Here is an 18,741-nt window from a genome sequence, read left to right on the forward strand (position 1 = left end):
TTAAAAGATGACACCCCTCCAGAATTTAACACATAAGCATAGCTCTCATGAGACTGGAGTGGGACAGCTCTGGCTTTCACAAGTTGATTCTCTCTTGCCAGGAGAGCTAGGAAAAAGAGGTATGTTCAAGTGGAACAATAGTTAACAGCTTACTTATAACAGCCAATAGCCCTGCAGTGAGAGCCCAGCTTCTCAGATTTCAGTCCCGACAACCCAATCCTTCCTTGTTAATCTGAATGCCAACCTGTGATTTAAAACATGTAGCTAAACTGCTAGGTTCAAAATGCAATGACTTTTTACACGAGGTCCTGCTCCTTTAGATTGATCCTGCTAGTAAGTTTTCTGGTTTAGCAGGCATCTGGCATATCATCTCCTGTATTTCCCATTCTCAAACTTGAGGGGTATAGTATCAAGAGAACATGAAGGTAAGAAACAATAAAAATATTAAAAAAATAATAATAAGAAACAAGCTTAAAAGCATTTTATTTAAAAAGCCCATTCATAAAACTGAATGATTAAAGCTGCAACACAGCCAACGAAAACTGCATGGCAGTGAAAATGAAGTACACATTGGCTCAGATAAAGGTCCTCATAAGGATGTTCCTGCAAAAAGAAGAAAAAAAAAACAAAACACGTTATGAGGTACTTACACAAGCAGATGAAAGATTCCCATTCTCTTAGCTAGAAACCCAGTTGCTTTATTAACAGATTGCTAATAGATCTGATTAGCAAGTCTTTTTGGCTCTGAGGCAGATTCTCTTTATTTTGGCAATACCAATCACTTGCTTCCCATTACTTTATAAAAAATTACCTTTTAGCCATGAGCTTGGACAGATGCCTCTCTGTGTAAGACCTGTTGATAAGCCTGTGGTGCCAGACTCCTCCCTAGAAAAGCAAACAACCTTTAGAACCAGCTTTTCTGAGATCAAGTCCCGTCTCAGGCTAAATCCCCCACCCCCCACTAATGGCCCACCCACCCTCCCACCATTACTTAGGGGAAGAGTCTAATGCATTACTTTGAGCCATTGTTGTAAGGAAATGGGTCAAAGAAGTAGGAAATAAAAATTAAGGGGCAAAATTATTCATAGTAGACAGTTAAAGCACTCATTTCCTTCAATTGTTATCCACCAAGACTAGGGAGTCAATTTAAAACAATCCATCTCCAGAAAAACCAAGTTCAGCTTAACTGGACTAGTTTTGGCTCAATATATTAAGGAAAATATAACAGAAGACTGGATTTTACAGAACTATATGGATGTAAGTAAAATCTGTTCTTACCTACCAGCATAGCAATAAAACCTTTCCTCCTGGTTCTGACTGCTAGTCCTAAGAGTCAGGTGTGCCTTACTTTCTTGTCTGCCTCCTTTCTGGCGATGGTCACTGAAAATGCACTCCCTCCTAGCTTTCATGGAGCGGGTCGTGGCCTGCCCCTGGCTTATCTGTACTCCACATACCACAAGTGTCTACTCTCAGCTGCAGAGTGTCTGAGCTCGGAGCCATTCGCGCTATACTTGCTAGCAGTTCCTAGTAGCTGAACATCTCTCCTGGATCTTTAAAGCCATTGTCAGGAATCCTGAGGTATCTGCAAACTCCCTCAATAGTTAAGGTTCCACCTGCCATTGCAAACTCAGCCAAAATCAAACCCATGGAACTATCATCCATTATGCCACCCCCCTCCACCTCCCTCCCATCACCGCCCCACCCCCAAACTTTCAAGTAACACACCCATGGGATGAAATACAGTCCTAGTGATAAACAAATCTCTATGCTACTAGGTAAGTACAATGGCACTGAAATTGAAAGTATCAAAGGGGAGGGCTCAAAAGAACCTATATACAAATAACAAAGACTGGATAGTATGTAACTTGAAAGATTTAGAAATCATTTTCCATACAATTAACATTTTAGGATGGTTGTGTGATTTTGGGCCATGTATAAAGGAAAACTGCAGTTAGCATGTTTGTAAGCAATATGGTTCCTAAACATGCCCATAATTTTTGTTTCCAAATAGGCAACTAGTGTGATTAAAATCTATAAACCTCTATAAAGGCCCACCCAACCGGAACCAAGGGAACTGCAGTTTTCCTTTAATGCAAGCCTATTTTTGTGTAGGAATAAGAATTTCTTACTGGTGCTGGCCAATTTTAAAAAATGTCTCCCAAATACTCTAAATCTGTGGACTTTTGGGGTGGCCTTAGCCAGCAGCTGGCTTCTATTCTCTGGCAAAGCTTTGAACTTGGAAAGTGATAGAAGTATTCAACATTATCAGGGGTGGTGGGTAGGGAAAGTCCAAAGCTCTGCCAGTCCCAAATCCATACAGTTGTCATTCAAGAGGATAGTAAATCGTTTATTGAGTACACATGATAATGGATGATACACAAGCTTCATATCCATCTATAATTTTATCTGGTACCATAATTCAATTTAGATATATTGCATAGGATGTGCCAACAATCATTAATAACCAAATGAACTCCACAACTCTGCTTGGGTGACCCTTTTAATGACTCCAGGTCACAACACAGTAACTGTCAATTCAACTACACCAGAGTTTCTGAAGACAACGGCCTCTGTGCCCAAGCAGGTTGTGGGTAAATTTCATATGGAACCTGGCATCACCCTGAAGGAATTCTAGCTTCACACTGTTGGGGCAATTTACCAAGATGGCTTCAGAGCAAACTAACTTTACACAGCACATTTAAAAAAGACACATTTATTCAGCGTCATGATCAGACTATTACATTTAGCAATCAACAGCATGGATGCAAAAAAAAAAAAAAAATCTACATTAAAACCCTTGGTTGGAATGCTTTACACTTTCCACAGAACAGAAACTAAAATAACCTGTTATACAATTAGTCACAAGTACAGTCCTCGAGTTTTTTTGCCCATTCACATGAGTATTGTCTAACACATGTCTTCTTTGTAGCAGCTAGGCCCTGCCACCACTGTGCTTGGCTGAGTTCACAAATCTGTTGTAACCTGTAGCTTCCCTGTCACTTCTCTGGCTCTCCTCTCCTGCTAAGCTTTGTTTCCTGTTGAACAATATGGAATAAAGTTGTTAATCTAAACATATTAAGACTTAAAGGCTACAATCCAATATCAAGTTTTGTTTCCCACAAATTTTGCTGATCTGATTATTAGCTTAATATCCACAATTTTACTAAAGTTATAATGTTAACTAGGATGCACTGCTTAGCTACATTAGGGTTACTGGGTTCATTATCAATTATGAAAATTAAGCCAAAATACAAAAAAGGTGTTTACTTACCTGGCAGTAATTAAAACCTTCTGCCACTGCCATAGCTACTGCTGCTGCTGGAACCGCCATAGCCACCTGAGAATAAGGTTTGTTCCTTTAAACTTTTGGAAATATCAATAGTAATGCCTTTATATTTGAAGCAAGTTAAAAAATCCGAGTTTAAACTCAGATATTTCTAATTTGATTGCAATTACCAATCCCTTCAGTATTCTTTCTATTTGTCAGCTTTTTATAACAAGTGCCGGTTATAAATACACTTAGCCCTCTAATACTACATATACATGCATACCTTGGTTTCGTGGTTTGGCAAAGTATTGCCCTCCACCACCATAAGGGCCAGAGCTTCTGCCTCCAAAGTTTCCTCCTTTCATGGGCCCAAAATTTGAAGATTGATTGTTGTAATTGCCAAAATCATTGTAGCTTCCACCACCTCCAAAATTGCTTCCTAAAATGGAAAGAGTGCCTTTATTTGTTACTTAGGAAAGGTGATCGTCCTGAATCTACCTAGTGTTCAGAGAGGGGAAAAAAAGATTGCATGACCTGCCTGCCTTCCTTTCTTCCAAACTTGGATGGCTTCAATGTTTATCTTTGTTTGCATTTCATATTTCCTGGACAAGGCATTCAGTTGAATAATCCAGTACTTAAAAAATGTACCCAACTCTCCATGACAATAGAGCATATTTTCTGGCCTTGATGGCCTTTATCCATCCAGGGGCACTGCAAACACATGCTGGATACATCAACTAAGTGCCTATGGTCCCAAAGGAGTTAAAACACTGAATCCTAATCTGGTTCCAGTATCCACTTATTCAACTAGTTGGGAGTGAGGCGGCCCCAGCTTAAAGCTGGGAGGCAGCATAGTAAGCCCATTAAGAAGTACCATGCAGTGTACCACATAATGCTTTTAAGAGCATTTAATCCCCACATGGGCATAAACTCTACAAAGCTAATCTAGCTACTGCACCAAGTACCTGGGTCACTGGATACCTACCACTACCACCGCCAAAGCCGCCTCCGCCTCCTCCGTTGTTATAGCTGTCATAGCTGCCACTCCCGCCATAGCCACTGCCCTGGCTTCCATAACCCTGTCCACCACTTCCATAGCCTCTGCTTCCTCCAGAGTAACCAGGGCCGCCTCCTCCATAACCACCTACAAGAATACAATTCTTCTCAATAAGACAAAAGTATTCAACGAGCAAATCTGTTTAAGGCTAATGGGAAACAGCCAGCTTTGAATCATGCTGTTATGGTCAGAGTTTAGCTTGTCATGCACTAGATGCACTCCAGTTTTAGTTCCTACCCACCTATTCTGTAGATAGCCAAAAAACCTTGTCATCTGTTCACTCCTAACACAAACAAACTTACCATCATTACCAAATCCGTTATAGCCATCCCCACTGCCACCATATCCACCGCCACCACGGCTGCCACCAAAGCCACCTGGAAGAGAGCAAAATTTTAAAGCAGGTTTGAAGCATATAAATTGCATTCAAGTAACAGCCTTGTAAGTACAAACTTTAGGAAATAGTTCCTGCATTACAAAAATGATTTCCATACCAGAGACTTGAACTTCTGGCTAGCGAGAAGCCAGAACTACATTAGGATAAAACGTAACTTTGGAAACGTTAACCAGTAGCTACAATATTGCCACAGATTACATAAGGGACAAGTTATCTGTGTTAAACTACAAGCTTACATTATTAATTGGTAACAGTAGAATATAATCCAGTACCTCGACCACCACTGAAGTTTCCTCCACGACCAAAGTTGTCATTTCCACCAAAACCACCTCCACGACCACCTCCGAAGTTTCCAGAACCACTTCGACCTTAATAAGAAAAGTTTTAAGTTTTAAGTGTCACACCATAAGAGTTAGAATCGGACTTTAAGGTTTAATAAAACAACAAACCCACCTCTTTGGCTGGACGAAGCACTAGCCATCTCTTGCTTAGATAGGGCTTTCCTTACTTCACAGTTGTGGCCATTCACAGTATGGTATTTCTGAACTAAATTTGAAAAGAAAAAGAACACAGTATCTCAGGGTTTAGAACACAACCCAGACTTCAGAACCCTTGGCAAACATGTAGCCTGATACTTACTGACAATCTTGTCCACAGAGTCATGGTCATCAAAGGTTACAAAAGCAAAGCCCCTCTTTTTGCCACTGCCTCGGTCAGTCATGATTTCAATCACTTCTATTTTCCCATACTGTTCAAAATAATCTCTTAAGTGATGTTCTTCAGTGTCTTCCTTAATACCACCGACAAAAATCTTTTTCACAGTTAAGTGGGCACCAGGTCTTTGAGAATCCTAAGAGGGAAGAAAAAAAAACCCCATTTATGAGAATCTATCCCAGAATTAAGATAGAAGTTTCTTTCCATCCCTAGTGTGCTTAATGGCACACTTCCAAGTGGAAAGAAAAAAGCATCACTCACTTCTCTTGACACAGCCCTCTTTGGTTCCACAACTCTCCCGTCCACCTTGTGTGGCCTTGCGTTCATGGCTGCGTCCACCTCCTCCACAGTGGCGTAGGTGACGAACCCAAAGCCTCTGGAGCGCTTGGTGTTCGGATCTCTCATCACCTGAGAGGTAAAATTCACTCAATGCACAGCAAGATCCCCAAAGCCACTGACATCTCCACCCTGAACAAGCTAACAGGAAACTTGATACTTGCCCTTTATGCAAAGCCCTCCAAGCTCCCATTACCCGTAAATCTAGGAATAAGCTTTTTGATCACTTAAGCCCACACCTTCCCACCCAAGTTATTTGCAAGTGCATTCCTGTTAATGTTAATTTCCATAAGCATTCAGACAGAGCTAGAGCAAGCCAAGCAAAGGAAATCCGCTAGTCCTACTGCCCTTTTGTCTCCTCCAAGCCTTACCACACAGTCCGTGAGCGTTCCCCATTGCTCAAAATGGCTCCTCAGACTCTCATCGGTTGTTTCAAAGCTCAAACCACCGATAAAGAGCTTCCTCAGCTGCTCCGGCTCTTTGGGAGACTGGGGGGGGGGAGAAGAGAGGGAGAAGGAAGCGTTAGTGGGCGTATAACGCAAAAACACCTTTTACCTAAGAGAAGCAAAACTAGACGGCAACATGGTAGCACTCATATTGTTCCTTCGGGTCGCAACAAGCCACGTGCTTCTCCCCATTGGGGAGACCTGTTGGGGCTGGGAAACCCGGGGCGCATGCGTCCCTACTTTCCGACGCACGCGCAACAAAAGGACTAGGCAGGAGGGACCCACTGCCAGGAAGAGATTACAACTGCTTTCAAGAAATTCGCCTGAGACAAAGCCCCCCCAAAATAACCGATTTAATGTGTCTAAGAGCCTTGCTCGGAGGAACGAGAGGCGCGATAGCTAAGGGTTGCAGGGCGACGGCCTCATGGCCACGAAGAGGACAAAATGGCGACCTGAACTTCGGGAGGGGTAGGCCCTGGGCGCGACCCAAGAACTGCCGGATGGGCAGGAGCAAGCAGTCAAGTCAGACTGCATCCCGCAGGACTCAGGAAGGGACGCGGGAGAAAGTTAAGTTGTAGAAAGAGCGTCTTACTCACCTCAGACTTAGACATGATGCTTGCAACAGGGGGGATTCAAACGATGCTCACTCCGCGGCGTTCACCAGCAGAAAGGAGTGATCCAAGGAACGTATCTGCCAGCCTACCTTCGGCCTCGCTTTTTTATCCCGCCTCCTCCCTTGCGGCATTGGTAGACTCCGCCCCTTAGTAGCTCTGATTGGATATTTTCAGAAGCTTCCTGCTCCTATTGGTCTGTGGTGCCGCATTGCTGCAACGTCATCCGTCTGGGCGTTCTACGCAGGGTCCACCCCTCGGAGACGATTGGTTCCCGAGTAATACTATTCTGAACTAACCTGATTGGCTACCTAACCAATCATTCACATTTAAATCTAAGGGTATTTCAGTAACACTTTAATCCTCCACGCTGCAAATGTTACATTCTTACTCAGTTGTCAGAGCACGATTAATACTATGTATCAAAAAGTAGAATGCGACAATTTCATTTTTTTTTTTTTTGCAACGACCGCCTGCAGAACGCATGTGTAGTAAAATGGCGAGTTCACGCAGGCGCACTAAGAAGTTCCGCCTGGCTCCAGAAACACGTGAAATGGCGGGCGGGAGACGGCGGCGAACCTACAGCGCCTGCGTCATGGCGGGAGTTGTGCCTCGTTTTGCGCAGGCGTAATGGGCGGAGAAAAGGTCTGGTCCCAGGATTGGCAGCGCAGGCGCAGGGAAGGATCCGTTTTGGCGGGCGGTTGGCGTTGCGCAGAAGACGGCGGCAGCGGTGGCTTGTGGTCCGGCTCTCATCACAGGGGAACAGAGAAGACATTAGCGCGAGAGATCGGTCTCGATCCCGGGTAAGTGGCGGACAGTCCTGCCTACCGATGGGAAGTCTCCATCCGACTCCATTGGAGCCCGTTATTGTGTGAAATGAATGGATCGCGGGGTGGGGGCTCGTGAAGGGGGAGCGGTGGACCCGGCCAACCAATGGAAGGACGGGGGCGGAGGTTTCACCCCGGGCAGGTTCGGTGGAGCTTTGCCCACGGAGGGTTTGACTGGCATGTGTGCAGACCAATTGAGTCTGCCTTTGGCTGCAGACGGATCGGTCCTTAGGCCATCGGAATGCGGGAGGCGGGCTTTCTCCTCCTGAGCAGCGTTTTGCTGAGCCAATGAGCACGAAGCGCGCGGTAGGTTGGGCTCTTCCCTGAGGCAGCGGTTTGACTCCGATGGGGAATGAGGGAGTCGGCCGCTTAAATGGATGGACCGAAGCTGGAGCCGCTAAAATATCCTATGCAGAGCGCTCGGCGAGTCCTCCAGTCAGCGCTCCAAAAGACAGGGGTCTTAGATTTGAGGGGTGCGGAAGGGTATCCGATGCCTGTGATGGCGCGGATTCTGTCCACAATGACTTCTCTAACGAAGCCTTTAGGCCTCCTTTCTATAAACCTCCCTGGTAGGGAGACTACGTTTGCTCCTGGATACCCTGAGTTTGCCATTTTCTCCCACTGTACTACCCACCATCCACCATAGGTTTTGGGGGAAGCCAGGGAGGTCTTTTGACTTGGAGAACTAGCTCCATTAGGAAGACTGCCTTGAAGTTTTAGAATGAATGGGATAAATCTCTGTGTATTGTGGAAAGGCATCCGAAAAACACCTACATGATGCGTATTTCCACGGGCAACTCAATATTTGTAAAACCATAGAGAAAATTTTGGAAAGCTTCATAATAACAGTGGGATCGAGGCAAATTGGACCTCTACTGTTTAAATCTTGGCAGGGATTATAAGAATTTGTGATTAAAATTAAGCTAAAAAGTCAAGTTTTTTGTGTGTGTTTCTATTCATAATCACGTACTTCTCACCACTTTTCTCCTTTACACCGCGAAAGAGTGCTGCTTTCCCCTTAGGAACTAAGGCGATTCTCGGTCTAAAAGATATAAATAAAAGTAACTTTTTGAGTACGTAGTATCTGCTAGGCATCATGCTAAGTGCTTTATAAGAAACAGTCATCTTTCCCAGTGCCTTTTTAGAGTCTTGTCTTTGAGGATCTTTTCCCACCACATATGTCTTTCTTTACACCATTACAGAGTTTCTAATCCTCTCTTTTTGCTGCTTCTCTGAGATTGTCTGAATTTGGATAAGAAGGAAGATGCTTGAAGAGGGTGATATTTAGGTGTTGGAGGCAGGAAGACTCACTCACTACCTGGATTATTGTCTTTTGATTATATTTCCTTCCAAGTGTTTACTTACCATCTCCTGTTGGTAATGCCCATTTTGCTTATTCAAAGATTTTTAGCAAAGTATAGAAATTTTCATTACATTTTGGCTATATCACAATATACACTGCTCTAGTCACTGATTTATTTAGGGTCAAGGGGAAAATATTTAAATGCTGTAACAAGTTCAGCTACATATGAAGTACCTTATGTTTAGAGACCTATCTAACATAAAAGACATGACTTTAGTTGAGCTTATGGTGAACAGAGGAGTGATTTCCATGCTCTCTGGCACTTGCAAAAGGACAAACCTATTTCATACTTGGTTATGAACTATTTGTAGGTATGCAAATAATATAGCTGCTTAGTTTGTAAAAACTAAGTATCTTTCCGTGATTTCTTTAGGTTTGAAAAGATAACAGTCTTGGTCTGGAGAGGGTTTCTCAATCTCAGGACTGTTGACATTTCTGAAGGAATGCATCTCACCTCTCCTTACCCCCTTCTGTGTCCATCAAAATGTCTCCAGATGTTGCCAGATGTCTTGAGGGGTATGGAGCAAAATCTCCACCAAAACTATTGATTTGAAATGACAAATGCTAGCCCTGGCCGGGCTCAGTTGGTTGGGCATCCTCTCTCCCTTGCACAATTCCAGGTCAGGGCACATACACTGGTTGCAGGTTTGATCCCTGGTCCAGTCGTGTATGGGAGGCAAAGGATCGATGTTTTTCTCTCTCTAAAATCAATAAAAACATATCCTCATGCGATTAAAAAAATAAAATGGCAGGTGCTAGAGTTGATTTTCTTGTCAAAATCTTTTACCAATTAGAAATTGAGGGAGAAGATGGGAGAAGTATTTAGGAAGTGGCCTTTGGTAAATGGATCACTAAAATCCTAATGATTATCTCTTCAGATATAGAGTGATCATTGTTCCATTGGATAAAGGGAAAAATTCATGAAATTTTTTTTGTCATTGATTACATCTTATGTTTGCCTTTCAAAAATAATGGCGCATATGTTTTCTAAGAAGGTAGACTTGCTTTAGATGCTTCTTGCATTTCACGTGAGTTATGCCTCTGACCTTTTGGGTCAGTCTCTAATTTTTTTTACCTTGCTCCTCAATAAGAAACACATTTTATTCTGATCCTGTGCACGCAATGAAACAAATTTCACTGTACAAATACATGTGCAAACACTCTGATATTTTTTGCATCTACAGTACTCGGTGGATATAGCGTCAGCCTGCAGACTGAAGGGTCCCGGGTTCGATTCCAGCCAAGGGCATGTACCTTGGTTGTGGGCATATCCCCAATAGGGGGTGTGCAGGAGGCAGCTGATTGATGTTTCTCTCTCATCGATGTTTCTGACTCTCTATCCCTCTCCCTTCCTCTCTGTAAAAAATCAATAAAATATATTAAAAGGAAAAAAGTAGGTCATTTTCTATTGAATTGATTTCACAGCTGTGTACTGACCTACAATTTAAAGAAAGAAAAACAACTGATCTATAGAATAGGTAACCAAATTATGCCACCTTAAGTTACTCTGAGTGAATTCCTCCCATCTCTAACTCGAGTTATTGCTTGTTTTATTGAGAATTCTCTTACAATGTCATGGTTACTATGTCTGATGAACATTTCTCGGATGGGGAAATTTTAGTGGGTAATTTAAAATTTTTTTATTGATTTAAGAGAAAAAAGGAAGAGAGAGATAGAAACATCAATGATGAGAGAGAATCATTGATCAGCTGCTTCCTGCATGCCGCCCGCCCACAGGGATCAAGCCGGTAACCTGGGCATGTGCCCTGATTAGAATCGAACTCAAGACCCTTCAGTCTGCAGGCCGACGCTCTATCCACTAGATAGAGCCAAACCGGCTAGGGCAGTGGGTCATTTTTTATTGACGTCCTGAGAGTATCACATTGAAAATTCTGACTTTAGGCCTTTTATCCCCCTTGCCTTCAAAATTTATTTATTTATTTTAGAGAGAAAGGAAGCGGGAGAGAAAAAAATCTAGTTGTTTTTTCACTAATGCATTTATCGGTTGATGCTTGTATGCGCCCTGACCAGAGATCAAACATTGGCGTATGGCGAGGATGCCCTAACATAGTTTTGATTTTTAAAGGGGACAGTTGGAGAATGAGTTGTTAATAGTGAAATTTGTGCATTTCTTATGGTTCTAGGGGCCTCATATACAGTGTATAAACATTGTGACCTATTTATGCATTTCTGTGTTTTGAAACTATTTTTTCATATCACTTCTTTTTAAACAATTTCTTAGTGATTTCTTCCTCAGTGCTTCACTGCCCTTTCGTTCTTTTATTTTTCTTCTTCATGGATGCCATGTTCTTTGGAAGCTTGTTTAGACCAAGTTAATGACCTTTTAGGCTTCCTCCATGTGAATAGGAGCTCACTTTTTGAATAATAAGAATTATATGTCATGGAGTGGGGGGTTCGGGATTTTAGAGATGCTTAGGTGGGGCATTGCCATAAAAAGGTGAACAAGCTCTGACCAATTTAAGCTACCCAACCAGGGCTTTTTTCCTTGCCTTTGGAGTACCTGGCTTGGTTGTTAAAGACAAAATGTTGAGCCTGTGTTACAAAAATTAAATTTCAAGCACTGAGCTCAGTCCTTAGAGGCATACTATTGCAGCCAAACCTAAAAGGGAAAATAACACATCTTTACTGAAAACCGTCAGTAGGTAAGCAGAATGATGGCTGAGGGGGAAAAAATTACATAACCTCTAATTGGATTTTCATATCTGCAGCAAAGTTCTGGTGGTTTACAGAGCCCTGACAGTAGCTCTAGAAAAGAGAGAAAGGTGTCCAGGATACCAAGACTTCTGAGGAAGACAAGTACTCTTTGCCTTTATTGAGGTCCAGTATTTTATTGAAACACATGGCATGATTTATTTATCTTATTGGAATAGCCCATTTCATAACTCCCGATAAGGCATTTCTTTCCTTTTTCGTTCTTTTACTTGCTCTATTTTTTTATTTTATTTTTTAAAATATATTTTATTGATTTTTTTTACAGAGAGGAAGGGAGAGGGATAGAGAGCTAGAAACATCGATGAGAGAGAAATATCGATCAGCTGCCTCCTGCACACCCCCCACTGAGGATGTGCCCCCAACCAAGATACATGCCCTTGACTGGAATCCAACCTGGGATCTTTCAGTCCGCAGGCCGACGCTCTATCCACTGAGCCAAACCAGTTTCAACTACTTGCTCTATTTCTATTTCCATTCACCTTATCTGAAATTGGGCCTAAAGCTGTGTGCTGTGATTTTAAAAACTAATAAATTATAGTGTGAAATATCACTTGTAACTGACTCAGTCACTATGGCTGCTATTTACATATTGTTGTTCATGAACTTGGACTCTGGGCTATTTATTGTCTCTTTCTCCTGATGTAAACTTTGATTTTCCTTTGCTCCTTGTAGAGGATGGCTTTAGCTGATCATTGTACTAATGGGAAGGAGTCCAGGTCATCCTGAGAAGAGTTGGCTTGTGCCGAGTCCAAGATGCAGATTTGTTGGATTTCTGCAAGCCACTTGACGCCACATATTCATTTCTGATGACAACTTTACACTTCTGTTGGCAGAACACCCGCAGTGACAACTGTTGCCTATGTTTAGTCTGTCCAGGAGCTCTACCAGCGAGCATGTTGAGGGGAAACCTATACTGTTTTTCTTAGCAGCTATGTAAATATTAAACCTTTCTGGTTTTGTCTGCTCAGATTCTGCCAATATTTTGGGGTAAATTGCATCCTATGATTGCCTCCATTTACCCTTTGAAATGAGGGATTAGAGGTTTTCGGCAGTCTTTGGGTCACTTGAAGCACACTTCTTTTTTGTATCAGTAATTGGTTTTACATATATTCAATTTATGGTTTCAAAGTTTTTATTTCCCCTGTGTTAGTTTCATTTGGTTTCTTTCTTCTTCTGCTGCTGAAGCTGCTGCTTCTTCTTCTTTTCTTTTCTTTTTTCTTTTTTTTTGTCTCCCTGTGTGTTAGTATCTGTGGCTGCTGTAACAAATTAAGCTTCTGGTGATTTTCAGCTTCATCCTCTGGTCTCATCTCTCTTTGCTCTGTCTTAACATTTTCTTCTGCCTCTTTTATACGGGTACATGGATTGCATGTAAGGCCCACCTGTGTAATCCATAGAATTCTCCTTTCCTATCTTTTAATCACATATAAAGTAATTCACAAGTTCTAGGGATTAGGACATGCCTATCTTGTTTTGGAGTCATTCAGATCAGTATACTCTGGGTCTCTGACTCCTATCCAAATAAATTTTACCTAATTCAAGAAAGAAAAGGTTACCTATCAGCAAAAGAAAGAGGCAAATGGCGGGGAAATGGCTCCGGAAACCTGGGTTCTTATTTCTGCCACTAAGTATTGGTATAGTAACCTTGGGTGAGCCATTTGTCCTTAATTTCTTTATCTTATATGGAAGAATTTGGGTAGGTGATAGCTACTAACCTTCTAGGCCTAACACTTCCATGAAGTGACTCCTAAAATGTCTAGGAGTTAGTTTTTGAAGTCAATAATTTTAAATAAAAAACTCATCCAGTATTTTGGGTCGATGTAGTTTTGTGGTGTGGTCTTGCCTAGGATTTGAGAGACAGAAGACTGAGTTGTTGGCTGGTTATCAAGTCCCTGGGGTATGAACACAGGATGAAAAGCCTGTTAATTGTGTGTGATTTTCTAAAAAGAGAATAATGGACAATCGGGGCTGTAGACTTTGTAGTCTGGATTTCCTTTCTAGTAAAAGTAGTCTGTCAAAATTAAACACTGACAGATTTTTCCATATAAAACTAGGTCATGGGCCTAGTTTTAGAATTTTTCAATGTAGTCTGATTCTTCAAACTCACTCAGTCCCTGTTGCATTGTGCTTCATTGCTAGGAAGGACACTGGAAATCATGGAATTATTTGCTGAAAGGACTATTTCAGGATCAAGTTTTATAACACATTCATCTATTTCTTCATGGAGAGGAGGAACCAAATTCAAGTATTTTTCTGATTATAATCTACATTTCTTAGAATAAAGCAAATTTATATCCGAGCCAGCAGGCCTAATTTAATTATGTTGGAATAAAATGCCCTGTGCTAAAGAGGTCAACCAACAGGTTGGGAACTCGTAAGTTTGGTTTCTGAGGCAAATACTTGAACTTCATGTGCCTTGATTCTCATCAGGGCACAAATCAGTAAGACTCGCCTCAGATGGAGTTGTGGAGTGTAATATACTGCTAATTTGTTCAGTACTTTACAGCAGTAAATTATATCGAAGGATCTGATAAAACATAAGCAAACCTCATTTATGTGAATAGTTGGAGACAAGCATAGATAAAACTTACAGATAGTTCAGAAAATTCATTAAAGTTATTTTTAACTTTCTATCATCAAACATTTTACCTTCTGCTTCCTGTATATTTTCCAAAGTGTTTTCTTGTTCTTTTTCCATAACAGCATGAGGTAAGTAAGGGAAATAGCTAATACTAGGTTAGATAATAAAGGGATCAATTCATCAAGATGACACAACAATCCTAAAATTTTCACAACTAATAATAAAACTTCAAAATATCCTATATAATAAAAGCCTAATAAAGTGTCTGACCATTAGACCAGTTGCTATGACCTGCACTGACCAGGGGGCAGATGCTCTGACTGATATGTTAGCTTGCTCCTGGGGTCCCGCCGATTAGGACTGGGTGAGATGGGCCGGACATGCCCTGGAGTTCTCCTTCAGTCTCTCCACAGCCCTGATCGTGCACCAGTGGGGTCCCTCAGCCTGGCCTGTGCCCTCTCGCAATCTGGGGTCCCTCAGGGGATGTCAAAGAGAAGGTTTCAGCCCAATCCCCACAGGCCAGGCTGAGGGACCCCAATAGTGCATGGATCCGCGCACCGGACCTCTAGTATGAAAGAAAAAGCAATAGAGCTGAAATATGTACATCTGCAATTACACACTTCTAAGTAACCCATGGGTCAAAGAGGAGATTACAGAGAAAATTAGAAAATATTTTGAACTGAATAAAAATGATAACATATGAAAATTAGTGAGATGTAACTAAGACCATGCTTAGAAATTTATAGTATTGTATTAAGTGTTTCAATTAAAGCAAAAAGGTTACCCTAGCTGGTTTGGCTCAGTGGATAGAGCTTCAGCCAGTGGAGTGAAGGGTTTTGGATTCGATTTGGTCAAGGGCAAGTATCTCTGGTAGGCTCCTCCCTGAATCCGGCCCTTGTCAGGGTGCAGGCAGGAGGCAACCAATTGATGTGTTTCTCTCACATCTATGTTTCTCTCTCTTTCCCTCTCGCTTCCACTCTAAAAATCAATGTAAAAATATCCTTAGGTGAGGATTAAAAAAACAAGGTCTAAAGTTAGTGACCTATTTTTCTGTCTGAAGAACCTAGAAACAGAAGAGCAAATTAAACCCAAAGGAAGCAGTAAGGAGTTGAAGTATAAAACAAAAACAGTAGAGAAAGTGGGTATTTTGAGAAGGTCAATAAAGTTAATAGACCAAGTCTGACCAGGAAAAAAGAAAGGTACAAATGACTAGTATCAGGAATAAGAGAAGACAATATCATTACTGATCCTTCAGACATTAAAACGGAATATTATGAACAACTATGTCAGTACATTCAGTGTCTGAGATGAAATGAATCACCTCCTTGAAAGACGAACTACTAAAGCTTACTGCACAATACAGAACTTCACCAGCCCTATGTCTGTTAAGGAAATAGAATTTGTAGTTAAACATTCCCACAGAGGAAAGTGCAGGTCCAGGTGGCTTCACTGGTGAATTTTAAGAGACACGGAAGAAATATCAATTCTACACAACATCTTCAGGAAAATGTAAGAGGAGGGAACACTTACCAAAGCATTTGTTATTTTTCATCTGTTATCAGACATTTAAATTATTTTGCTTTACATTTTTAAAGTGTTTTTCTAGTTTCACTTTTCTCACAAAGCAGACGGATGAGGTGACGGCACATAACGAATACCCTTCAGGTTAAGTGAACTGTCCAGTTCAACCTTTCAGTGATTTAATTGGAATAGGACCCACATCTAATTCCTAGTCCTGATATTTTTTAAAAATATGTTTTTTATTGATTTTAGAGAGAAGGGAAAGGAAAGGGAGAGAGAAAGATACATACAAGCTGACCTGGAGTCAAGCAGGTGACTTTTTGGTGCACAGGATGACTTTCAACCACGTGAGCCACAACAGCCAGGCCCTGGTCCTAATCTTACCATTGTTAACAAGTTATCCCGTTAGTAGTTTTTCAATAACAACCTTTGGAGACAGGGCTAACCACTGACTTAACCAAGGGTAAACTATTAGAATCCTCAGCCATTGCGTTGAAGACTGGGCTAGACTCATAATAAGCCCTCAATAAATATCAAGCAAACAATTTTAGAGCAAGGATCAGAATTATTATATTAATCATCTCTTTAGGATTTGAATCAGGATTGTAGTTGGAAGCTGGACAAAAAGAGTTAGGAACATCTTATTTGTCTTAAGTAACAGATCAGGTTGCTCAGTGGAAGAGCTGGGTGGTCTGAGATTGGCCATCCCTGTAGTCGTTTATCTGGTGGTGGCCTGCCTTTGCATTTAACTATCAATATATCTGAAGTGTAGAACACACTTTTATGATATTGTGGCATAGTAACTCATACTTAAATGTCAATATAGATACTTGCAAAGACCTACAAGGTTCAATAATTTCTGGTGTGGGTTTGTTTCTCCTGTCATCACCCATTATGTATTTTTTTTTTACAGCTTTTAAATTGCCACAGAGAGAAATTGGTCAAGATCATAATAGATGGCCAAGGAGCTGCCAAGGATTCTATTGTATGGGATGGCGAAAAGTTCAATACTGGCTTGATTTTATTTATCTAAATTGTAGGCTATGACTTCAATATATTTTATGTTGCAAATATACCAAGGTAATGGCAAAGCACAAAATTACGCCATACGTTGAATGAGTGCTCTCTTTTACTCCCTGAAATTTTGCAGTCTGACATATCTTTCTTATTCCAATTATATAAAATCTCCCCTTTTTGTTAGCATGTATTAATCAGATTTTAGCATAATGATTTAAATTCTAATACCATCTCAACAGTTAAAATAGAGGTATTTTAGTTATGGTTATACAAATTTTTATATCTCTTGAATGTCTTTACTAAACTTAGATTATGAGAGAATATAAATTGTCTGGCATAGTAGAAACTGTTCCTTAAAATGAGGATTTGTTTAAAATGACCTGAAAGGACCTTTTTACCCTTAAGCTGTTGAATTCTAAAATCTATACAAACGAGAGCCTTAGTTTTATGGCTGTTTGAAAAATGCTTTATGACCATCATTTTATTTGGGGGTGGACTCTTCAGTTTTCTTTTAACCCTTCCATATTTTGTGAACACGTTCTGCTAGAAGATTCATGGCAGCGTACTCAAACATGGCTATCACTCATTTTTCTTAAGATTTGTTTATGATGAAATCTCCAGGTTCTTTACGAAAGATAACAGGATGTAGTTCATGCATCATCACATTTAATTAAGAGAGGTTGGGTGTGAGATTTAACACCCACCTGAGGCCCTAGTGCTTTGAGATGAGCTCAGTACATTCCAAGGATGGAGCTGTTGGAAAGTACCATCTGGAAGACATTTGCCCATAGTGCTGCTGCATCCTACCTTCCCGTAAATCTTGGCATCTAACCTCTTGCTTTGTGATGGTTTAAGTGCACCCTAACTGAATTTAACAAAGACTGACACTTGAGAGACGAAATTCAGTAGATTTTAATAAAGGAAAGAAACAAATACCATATAAAATTTTTATTTTCTGGGAATGTGATCTGGTAATGAGATATCAAGAATTTGTGTGCTACTGCTAAATATACCAGTGAACCAGACTTACAACTCAAACAGTTTTGACATTGCTATAGTACAGATTCATTTATATTTTTTAATGGGGCTCAGATTTTGGAGGACAGTGCAGCCAAATAGAATTTATAAGGCAGCCTTTATCTCTATTTTTGATGTATAAGTTTTAATCTAAAAGAAAAAGGCCCTTTATTCCCTTACTCAGTGGAACACGATGCCTGGATAATCAACAAGCAGAGCGCGTGGCCTCAGAATCATTCTGTGACTTGTTGAAGCAGTGCCTTGGCCTGATTTTAAAGGATCGCAAACTGGACCTGTGCTAGCCAAAGGGAGAACATTTCCTCCTACTGTTAATAAAGTTTGTGTTGTCTGAATCTGACTTGTTAATGAGAGGGGTGTTAATGACGACAGTTAATCTTTTCTCAACTCTTTTCTAATCCAGTCTCTTAAAAAGCTTTTAACTCCTTTCGAATTGGGAACTCATGGGCTTTTGGTGGAGGTGGATTGGTAGTTATCAGCCCATTTAACAAAACCTGAGATCACCAGGACAGCTGTAATGTGCATCTCTGCTGTGTTTTTGTCAAAATGCCACATGGCTGATACTTTGGAAATCATAAATCTAGTGGAAGGAAACGTCTTTATGGAGGGTATTTTAGTTTTATGCAGTATGCGTTACAAACCTAAAACCACTTGTACTTATAGATCCTAAATAGCAAAGAACATAACCTGATTAAAATAGTTTTATAAATTTGGTTCCTTTTCATCTGTTTTGTCACAATAAGGCTGAATGGAGGACGCTTCGAAGACTGTTATAGCTGACAATATCATCTTTACCTAAGCCACTGGCCTTCCCCAAGGGCCTTAGAGGAGAGATGGG

At 41.0% G+C, this 18,741-nt stretch overlaps 2 protein-coding genes across 5 annotated transcripts in view; one reads left to right on the top strand and one right to left on the bottom strand.

Moving 5' to 3' along the window:
• Positions 1–453: 453 nt before the first annotated feature.
• On the bottom strand, positions 454–6,958 carry HNRNPA1 (heterogeneous nuclear ribonucleoprotein A1). 4 transcript variants are annotated; one of them, XR_014794490.1, is made up of 12 exons: positions 6,815–6,958; positions 6,144–6,260; positions 5,698–5,844; positions 5,362–5,572; positions 5,176–5,268; positions 4,995–5,090; positions 4,628–4,702; positions 4,254–4,412; positions 3,552–3,707; positions 3,272–3,337; positions 812–885; positions 454–603 (listed from the first exon to the last, which is right to left on the bottom strand). XR_014794490.1 is itself a non-coding variant. In XM_084877627.1 (11 exons), the coding sequence occupies exons 1-10, from the start codon at positions 6,827–6,829 to the stop codon at positions 3,282–3,284; spliced, it is 1,125 nt and encodes a 374-aa protein (XP_084733753.1). In that variant the 5' UTR covers positions 6,830–6,958; the 3' UTR covers positions 2,698–3,035; positions 3,272–3,281. The 4 variants fall into 4 exon arrangements, 2 of the variants coding, with proteins under 2 accessions (XP_084733753.1, XP_084733754.1); XR_014794489.1 differs by lacking the exon at positions 4,254–4,412; XM_084877627.1 differs by lacking the exons at positions 454–603; positions 812–885 and adding an exon at positions 2,698–3,035.
• A 410-nt stretch (positions 6,959–7,368) lies between these two features.
• Positions 7,369–18,741, top strand: part of CBX5 (chromobox 5) — a 30,162-nt gene continuing 18,789 nt past the window's right edge. Inside the window, exon 1 of the mRNA XM_084879019.1 lies at positions 7,369–7,632. The gene's annotated coding sequence lies outside the window, so the exon portion shown is untranslated. The remainder of the gene's footprint in view (positions 7,633–18,741) is intronic.

Source organism: Pipistrellus hanaki (assembly GCF_964339955.1).
Source record: "Pipistrellus hanaki genome assembly, chromosome: 3".
NCBI lineage: Eukaryota > Metazoa > Chordata > Mammalia > Chiroptera > Vespertilionidae > Pipistrellus > Pipistrellus hanaki.